At 37.5% G+C, this 10,341-nt stretch overlaps 1 protein-coding gene across 1 annotated transcript; it reads left to right on the top strand.

The window, feature by feature from the left end:
* Positions 1-546: 546 nt before the first annotated feature.
* On the top strand, positions 547-1,551 carry LOC307157461 (small integral membrane protein 36-like). The gene has a single exon (XM_079869371.1). It carries the CDS (start codon positions 616-618, stop codon positions 907-909), a length of 294 nt encoding a protein of 97 aa, XP_079725497.1. The 5' UTR covers positions 547-615; the 3' UTR covers positions 910-1,551.
* Positions 1,552-10,341: the final 8,790 nt, after the last annotated feature.

Here is a 10,341-nt window from a genome sequence, read left to right on the forward strand (position 1 = left end):
AGTAATAATATTTCACAATATTACTGTTTTTACTGTATTTCTGTTCAAATAAATGCAGATTTGGTTAGCAGAAGAGACTTCTTTGAAAAACTAAAACATCTTACTGACTTGTACACAATGTTTTATTTTGTCCTTGGAAACTCATCTGCAAATGCTTTGGCAGGACAAATGTGTTTGTGATGCCAACAAAATGCATTAAAACTGAGTGATTGACAGACAGAGGCTATAAGCCGTAAATGCTCCGGCGATACAGATGTACAATTATTAGTCATGCCAATAAAGCACATTAGACAGAAACTGAGAGACAGACAGTGTGTGTGTGTGTGTGAGAGAGAGAGAGAGAGAGAGAGAGTGTGTGTGTATGTGTTTAGGGATAGAGGATAGATACAGTTTTTACAGTATAAAATCATTGTCTATGGAAAGTCCCCATAAAACATGAAAACACAACATGTGTGTGAGTGTGTGTGTGTGTGTGTGAGAGAGTGCGAGAGAGATAGACAGGCAGAATGAGAGAGGGATTTGTGTGTACTAATCCCTCTCAGGTCTCTATGTCCTGAGACGGCGCTCAGGGTCCGACTCAGTCCTTCAGGTTCTCAGTCCTCCACCACCGTCACCATGAGCTTCATCGCAGACGATGTGGAGATCGACCCGGTCACCCTCAACCTCATCATACTGATCGCCAGCTATGTCATCCTCCTCCTCGTCTTCCTCATCTCCTGCATCCTCTACGACTGTCAGGGCAAAGACCCCACCAAGGAGTACGCGCCCGACCCCTTGCCCAACGCCAACGCCGCTCCCATCCGGCTGATGGTCATGCAGAGCTCGCCCGCCAACGCCCGGTGGGACCAGAACAAGATGGTGACCACCTACGAACCGCCGGCCACCGAGAAAAAGAGTACTTTGGTCTGAGACGGACTGATAACAGCTCAATTTATAACAGCACATTATCTTTTTTTTTATCTACTGTACATAACTATGCAAGGACTGTATCTCTCGTTTGATGTTTTGTGTAAAGCGTCTTTTTTTAAACAATTCAGAACTTCTGTGCCGAGATTGAATCATGTCCGGATTGGATTATCTGAAGAAACGGTGAGTAAAAAAAACAAAAAAACAAAAAACACAAATGGCACTTTAATGGCTTAGTTGTTTCTTAGAATTAAACTGGAGAACAAATGGTGATTTGTTGTGGTTCTCTGGAAAAAAGGTCTAAAAATAATGTATCCCAAAGGGGTTTTCCACTGAAGAAACATTTTTGGTTCCCCAAAGAACCTTTCAGCGATCAGTTCTTAAAATAACTTTTTTTCTTAGTATGAAGAACATTTTAATTATTTAAAGAACCTTTTTCCATTATAAAGAACCTTTTGTGGAATGGAAAGATTCTATGGATGTTAAAGGTTCTTCATGGAACCATCGATTCCAATAAAGAACCTTTATTTTTCAGAACAGATCTCAGTCATGCCTCAAACTGCTCAGTTTGCAATTAAGTCTCAGTGGAAACTCAAGCGATTCTTCCAAGATTGAATGATTTGATGAATGAACATTCAATTTATACACAGTAAAAAAAAAAAAAAAATGTGTGAATTCTACGTTAAAAAAAAAAAAAAAAACAGTAGCTGTGGTTGCCAGAACTTTATTGCAAAAAAATATGGTAGCAACATTTTAGGTTTTACGGGGCTGAACTTAAATTTACAACAACAAAAAAACCCGTAGGCTTTATTTTATTAACTGATATAATGTTAATAATAGATCTTATTACTCTATTTTGTTTTGTTTAAATTATTGATATATAGGTAGCCTACTGTAATTATGCAGGCAGTAAAACTCATGATCTAATAAATAGCTTTTCCACAAGCTGCAAAATTAAAATACAGATTGCACACAGTGTCGTGCACACAAATACCAAACACCATCATGGTAACACATATGACACTGGAATAATACAGTAAACATTAATTAAACAATACAGTATGTGACACAAAACCCAAATGTACGTACTTTATAACAAAACTATCAAGAAACATTATTGTTTAAACATAATCATACATAAAGTCTCACACAGGCAATTGTAGGAATAGAGTTTTTTACTGTAAATCTTTCAAAGTCTGAACATTTAACAGTATATTACTGTAAAATTGTTTAAACTGTCCTGGTAGAGCTATTGCAGTTTTTTTTAAACTTAACATTAACCACTCAACAAGATTTTTACCGTAATTTTTACAGTAAAAATGCTACAGTAAAAATCGGTTAATTATTTAACAGTAAGTTCTCTTATTATATACAGGGGAAAAATAGATCTACTCTCATATGTCATGTAATTTTACAGTAAAATACTATTAAATGTACAATTTTTGGAAGTAAAAATTAACAAATCATCTTATAATTTACTGTTAAAAGCCTCTGTCATTACCAGAGCTCCCTGTGTGACACTTCACATATGTTATTAATGAAGTTTCTTATTATAATTTTTTTGTTATCAATTAGGGTGTTACAACTTAAATTAATGTTTAGCATTATTTTAGTGTCATGTGTGTTACCATGATGTTTTTTTTTATTTTAATTTTTTTATTTGTTTTCATGACAAATGGCCCTTTAATGGCTCAGTTGTTTCTCCTGGACAGAATTAAAATGGAGAATGAATGGTGATTTGTTGTGGTTCTCTGGAAAAAAGGTCTAAAAAATAATGTGTCCAAAAGGGGTTTTCCATTGAAGAAACATTTTTGGTTCCCCAAATAACCTTTCAGGGATCAGTTCTTAAAAGAACTTTTTTTCTTAGTATGAAGAACATTTGAATAATTTAAAGAACTTTTTCCACTATAAAGAACCTTTTGTGGAACTGAAAGATTATGGATGTTAAAAACCATCGATGCCAATAATCGTGAGTGCTGTTCATTCACTCCCCCACCGGTATTGAGAATCAAACCTTCAACCTTTGGGTTACTAATCTGACTCTCTAACCATTAGGCCACAAATATATTACAGTTTTAAATTGTAAAATTTAAAATTTTACTGTATATTTACAAGGTTATACTAGCAACCACAGCTTTTTTTCTTTTTTTCTTTTTTTTTTACAGAGTATTGACTTTTCTTGTAGAAACATCTGAGATGTGTAGAGCTGATACTTAAATGTGACATAACTGGCAACGGCATTAATTCTCCAGAGCTGTAGAAGAGTAACTCCTGAGCAACACAGCTTTTCCTTGGAGTCTTTTTCTGGACCCTGTTTGATCCATGAATCAGGCAAATGGAGCTCAGGAGCTTCCGGGAAGTTTCCGCGGTGCCGGTGATTGGTTTAAAAACAATTGTCTATGACAACATACTGCATCTATTCTGAGTTGACGGGTTTCACGCATTAATCTCATTGGCTTGTGAATTATATTACCCATAAGCTGAAGTTGTTTATAGGATAAACTGTGACTTTACATAAAATGCATCAATGTTTTCGTTTGTGTTTGTGAGGGTTTGAATCACTTGCATAGAGCTGTTTTGAGCCCATTAGCCGCTAAGCTCTACGTCATGCTACTTCTTACTTAGGCTATTTTTACACTTCAGTTTCTCAGAGCGAGAACAGTATATTTTTGTGCAAACTATGGCTACCATTAAGACTATAGACAGACAGAAACGTGTGAACTGCAGTGGCCAGAAAGCCATTTAAAGTTCCTGCACTGAATTTGTTCAGTTTGCACATTTGTATTGTACCCTCATTTCTTTCTTCCAACAAATAATGCATAATTTATACAAATAAAGCATTATAAAAAGGATTAACAGCTGACTGCGGTGGTGATTAGATTTGATCATTTGACACAATAATATCTGTGGAAGAAGTTTATCGTTGTCAGACCATCGTTTCAAAGGTTGAGTGACTCGTAGCACAGAGTGAATATTTAACGTAAAGATAACAGAAGATAGTGCTGTGTAAAATGCGTATGAAGAGCACTTGTACCTATTCAAAAGTAGACACATATACTTTTGGTTTCAGTTCCATCATTAAACTTTATTTTATGGGGTCTTTAATTGAGATGCCAATTGGGAAATAGAACAAACTCTGACTTTTTTAGCATTAGCATTAGATTTTTGCTTGGTGTTGTTGTTTAAAGTCCCCCTGCATGTAGTCAATAATTTTATCCCTTAAAACTCATCGTTAATAACCAAAATTACAAAAAAAAAAAAAATAGCTTGAATGTAACTCTACACCCTTGCCTCATTTAGTATACGCGGTTCTATGAATATGCAAATGAGCCCCGCCTCCACTCACTCACTCCAGCTCAGAGATCCACTCGTTGACGATCACATGTTGATCTGATTGGTTACAAGGTAGTTTGTGGCGTCAGAAACACCAGCGATTTCACACCGTGTTTTTGAGACTGTCTTTGATTCACTGCAGTTTTAGGGAGAAAATACTATTAAAGCATATTAAAAACACCACATAGACATATAAACAACATTAAAAGCTGGATTTTAACCACAGGGGGACTTAAATGCAAAAGAAAAACATAACTGGCATCTTGACAAGGATAAATGCATCTGGGATAGACAGAGAGGATTGTGGGAGCTCAGCGATGTGTTCGGTCTGGCAGCGCGTTTGTACTGGGATATTATTTCAGCTTTCTCCTCTCAGGTGGCCCAGTTTGTTATGTCACTGTGGTTCCTACTCTTACAGTGAAAGAGTAATGAGAGGTCTTTTCCTAAAGGCAACACGCTCTGCACAAGAACTATCTGGGTGTAATTTCATAGAGTCCCTCCGGACCTTTAGGAGACAAGGTGAAGAATGTTTTTCGTTTAGTGACCTGGATCTATTTATCTAGACTAGATATTTCTTTTAGAAGATCTGACTGCATATGCATATATATATATATATTTCACAGTTCACCTCAGCTTTACTTACGTTTTTTTTTTCTTTGAATTGTAAATACTATGGTAGGCTACAGGCTACAGTAAATATGGTGATCATACAATTGTCACGTAACGGTGGCTGTAATGAGCGGACAACGATAAAGAATCAAACAAATACTCTTTTTTTGTAGATCCACAAGGAAAATCAGGAGATAAATGAAGAAAACACAACTACTAAAAAGACGAGATCGGACAAAGAACTTGAAAACACAGGCTATACAATTGGGAATCGTTTTGACAATGGTGTCGTCTGTACGCGGAAAAGGAAAAACTTCTCCATTTTTAAGCATATCGTTGTCGTGTAAACGTACTCTAAATTAGGGATCCAATGAGTTAATTAATTAAAAAACAGGCCAACAAATTATGTTAATCCAGGAACACGTCCTACTTGGCTAATCCACATTGTGTGTGCAACCGTGGTATTGACATTTCTCTTTATCTAAGGATCTAGACGACCTTAAATCCATCTGGACCAACGTCAGACCAAGCCAAGCTACCAAAAGATCCATTAGGCATTACAGGTCACTTGTGATTGTGAAAGGAGAAACAAAACCACTAATCAACTAATCGGTGCCAAACACTAATCAAATTAACGGTCTGTAGATAAACTGAAAAGGTGAGGTGTGATAAATCTAGCTGACCTTACTGTAATTTCGATTGGCAGGAATATGCGGTTTCTGGCAGATGAAAACATCCAAAACTTGTCATCAACCTCAAATGGATGTCTAATATCCACTATAAGATATATGATAAAAGTCAATGACATAATTCAGAAACGTGTTTTCGAATGTGTTCCAATCATTATTCCGATGTAGAGTTCCGAGTTCCATAGTGAACATTTGAAACTGATGTTCTATTGCTGATGCATTTATTTTAAATGTGGTCTAGAGTGTTTTTTTTTTAAAACATTCCATTTGCAGATCCAAATAGAGTTGTCTGTTGAGCACCACATCACGATGTACGGCATACATTAATGTTAACAGACAGGATCAGAAGATTTGATTGTAGAGAAATACGTCATGAAAGATTATAAGGAGGAAGGGAAGGATCAGCCTTCCTGTTAGTGTCTTAGTGTAAATCCCCCGGTTAATTTAGCCGTTTCTACTTCCTCTACCAGCTGAACTGGACTGTTTCTATAGCATTAAGAGCTGGTGCAAAGGCTTCAAATGATTGAAATTTCCATGTGGTTATAAAGGCCTCTGCCGCTGTTTCTTTGTATGTGTTACAGAAGAAGTTCATCTGAAGAAGTAGGGATTTATCTTCAGAGATTAAAAGGTTAGTTCACCCAAAAATGAAAATTCTGTCAGTAATTACTCGCCCTCATGTTGTTCCAGCCCCGTAAGACTTTCGTTCATCTTCGGGACACAAATTAAGAAAGCTGTCTCACTCCTATAGGCTGCTAGGTAATCGATATCTGCCGGCCCAGAAAAGTTAATAAAGACATCGTTACAATAGTCCAAGTGATTACAGTGGCTGAACCTTAAGTTTATCAAGCGACGAGAATACTTTTTGTCCGCAAAACCCCCCAAAAATAACGACTTTATTCAACTATTCATTTTCGTCTGTGTGGGCCTCTGAGTGAGTTCACGTAGTGTAACAGTGCAGCGCTTCTGGGTTGTACGCCAGAACGCAGGTTCACTATTGGCCAGCATCACACACATGACCAGCGTCAGCCAATAGTGAACCTGCGTTCTGACGTACAACCCAGAACGGGTTTACACTACGTCCACAGCTTAGGAGAATGACATGGAAGAAAAGAGATGGTTGAATAAAGTCATTTTTTTTGCACACAAAAGGTATTCTCGTCGCTTGATAAACTTAAGGTTGAGCCACTGTAGTCACTTGGACTATTTTAACGATGTCTTTACTAACTTTTCTGGGCCGGCAGATATCAATTACCTAGCAGGCTATGAAGGAATGAGACAGCTCTCAGATTTCATCAAAAATATCTTAATTTGTGTTCCGAAGATGAACGAAAGACGTAGGGGTTGGAACAACACGAGGGAGAGTGATTACTGACAGAATTTTCATTTTTGGGTGAACTGACCCTTTAAAGCACACATTGTCCAAACGCATTCTCTCACATTTACTATTGGTTAAGTTGGTGCAGTTTAAAGGAGAACTCCGGTCAATTTTAACATTGAGCTCATTTTTTTGTAAATTTGGAGTGCTGTCAATACAGAGAACAACGACAAAAATCGGTGTTGCCTACACCGTGTTATCCTCTTTTTGAAATTTGCACCCTGTTGACTTAAATGGGGCAAGTACTAAACCTGCTTTTAGCCTCTTAACATCCTTGATGTGTCATTACAAGTGCACAGTCATGTGAGTGATTCCTTCTGAGTGAACACGAGTGAATTTGACTGCAGTAGATGTGAAAGATATTAATAAAAATGATGTTATTTCAGCCAGCGCACATACCTGTATTTACATCCTGTTTTCGGTCGAAGTCCACAGTAGTCGATTGTCGAGTTCACGCGCATGATCGTACGTACTAAACCTATGCGCATGAACTCGACAATCGACTACTGTGGACTTCAACCAAAAACAGGATGTAAATACAGGTATGTGCGCTGGCTGAATAAACATAATTTTTATTCATATCTTGCACATCTACTGCAGTCAGATTCACCGTGTTCACTCTGAAGGAATCACTCACATGACCTGTGCACTTGTAATGACACATCAAGGATGTTAAGAGGCTAAAAGCAGGTTTAAAACTTGCCCCATTAAAGTCAACAGGGTGCAAATTTTAAAAAGAGGATAACACGGTGTAGGTTTTTGTCGTTGTTCTCTGTACTGACAGCACTCCAAATTTACAAAAAAATGAGCTCGATGTTAAAATTGACCGGAGTTCTCCTTTAAACTTCTTACACTGCAAAAAACAAATCACAGGTCTTTCGGGGTGCTGTTCAATACATCAAATTAATATCAAAATGTCGTCTAATACCATGACTGTTCCACTTTTTTTGTAACATGCTGAAATACATGCAGCTTTTAGTCTCGCTATCATCCCATTATGAGCTCTGTGCATAATCTGATGACCTGGCAAACATTTAGAGTCTGAGACGATGAGACCTGCAGTCAGACGGATAAATCCTGTCTGTGTCCAGTATCAAAAATACAGTCAAAACAGTAATATGTGCCACAATTTAAAATAACTGTTTTCTATCTGAATATATTTCAAACTGTAATTCATTCCTGAGATCAAAGCTGAATATTCAGCATCATTACTCCAGTCTTCAGTGTCACATGATCAAGAGTTTTTGATTAAATAAATGCAGCCTTGGTGAGCATGAAGTATGTTTAGATGTTTTTCCTGGAAAACACGAATAGCATGACTCTGACTTCTTCTTAATTCAGTTAACAGCCTTACATAAATGTTCAGTGACATCTAATGCCGTTGCTGCTGGTTTATGTAATGTTGCTTCTGGTCACAGAACCTCTTAGCCACGGCTGCTCTTCACCCAAACACACTGTTTCACATTGATATTGTGCAAGTTCGCCTTCAGCATAGTTGCAACATGCGGGTAGGGATGCATTTTATGTGTGTGTGTTCATGAACAAAATGAATTGGTTCACCCCCAAGGGGAAATTTAGCTACAAAACAGGAGCACAAGTGCATAAGTGCACAGTTGCACAACTTCACTCTTAAAAATAAAGGTTGGGGTTTTCACAGAAATAGAATAGAAGAACCATTTTTGGTTCCCCAAATAATCATTCAGTGAACAGTCCTAAAAAATAGCCTTTTAACCTTTTTTTTCCACTAGAAAGAACCTTTTGTGGATTGAAAAGTTTTCATAATGTCAAAAGTTCTTCAAGGAAACAGAGACGCCGATAAATAACCTTTATTTTAATACAAACACACAATGCAATCAAACTGAGAGAAAAACACAGAATGGCATTTTGATCATGTGTATTTAATGAAATATCATTAATAAAATATCAGGCATACACTTTAAGGAAGTTGCTACTGTGGTTTTCAAGTATGTGGTAACACCACATACTTTAGAAGAACTGAACTGAAGTTGGCCTTTTGTCTACTAAGATGGTAATTTGATTACACATAGTGATTACATGCATACCATGGTATTTAGTCTACTTATTGTCTTAGTCTACAGTCCCCCTGTGATGAAAATCAAGCTTTTAAAGGGGGGGTACAATGGTGTTTCATGTATTCAGAGTTGTTTACAGTGTTAAAGATATGGATTCTCATGCTTAACATGGGCAAAGTTTTTAAAAAATATTTTGGACGAATAACGGAGAATTTCTGTGCCGAAAATCTTACTTCCGGGTTGGTACAAGTTTCGGCTGTTTTTTTTTCGACCGTGGATCTAATGACGTAGACCAGAGTGGAACTCCTTATATGAGCATTTCTCCCGTAAAAGCGCGGCCGCGCACACGTCGACTAGAGGAGAGCGAGACCGCGCACATCAACGCGCTTCAACAGGAAATCATCGGCAGCGCTGCATAGTGTCTCCAAAGTGTGTTTTTGGATGTGAGGGAAAGCTTCCCAAAGAACCCAGCGTTAGGAACAGTGGATGCAGATTGTTGTGTAGTTGTGTAGACTGTTTGTTCCCTGCATTTCGACGATGAATGTTTTATAAACAAAGCCCAGATCGACGGCTCTGGCTTCGCCCACACGGCCCGCCTCCAGACGCTCTGGTTTTTCCGGAAAGACTCGGTACAGCCTATCTTTCTTTTATAAATATAATAAAACTAAAGACTTTTTGGAGATATGAAGGATGCTATACTACTCTATAGGTACTCAAGATTAACAGGAGATTGAGTGAAAATGAGCATTTCACCCCCCCTTTAATGTTGTAAATGTCTATGTGGTGTTGAGTCGACACCATTGCTGAGTATTTTCTCCTTAAAACTGCAGTGAACCAAAGACAGTCTCAAAAACACGGTGTTTCTGACGTCACAAACTACCTTCTAACCAATCAGGTCAACATGTGATCATCAACGAGTGGATCTCTGAGCTGCTGTGAGTGAGTGGAGGCGGGGCTCATTTGCATATTCATAGAACCGCGCATACTAAATGAGGCAAGTGTGTAGAGTTACATTCAAGCTATTTTAAGGCAGGATTTTTTTCAAGGAATAAACGTTTAAATAGGCTATGTCATTTTGGTGATCAAAAATGAGTTTTAAAGGATAAAATTATTGACTAGCCTATGGAGGACTTTAAAGAAGGGGCTTGCATGTCCAAACACATGGTAGAGCACGTTTTATTGCATAATTGTAATTCAGTACAAAAAGTTATAATATACAGAACAAGGAATAAGAACATGTGGCCATGCAGAGAAAAAGAAGGGAAAAATGGTAGAGGACATTTGTCACAGAAATAAGGAAAACATTTTTTTGCTGCTCACCACATTATGTTTAAATTACAGTTGCACTTAATAATTATCGTTTTAAATTACAACTGAATGACAAAAGAGAATCGTC

The sequence above is a fragment of the Squalius cephalus genome (assembly GCF_949319135.1).
Source record: "Squalius cephalus genome assembly, chromosome: 1".
NCBI classification, from domain to species: Eukaryota; Metazoa; Chordata; class Actinopteri; order Cypriniformes; family Leuciscidae; genus Squalius; species Squalius cephalus.

Bases quoted from the DNA above. Each gene is read 5' to 3' on its own strand.
- LOC307157461 (XM_079869371.1), top strand. From the start codon at position 616: ATGAGCTTCATCGCAGACGATGTGGAGATCGACCCGGTCACCCTCAAC.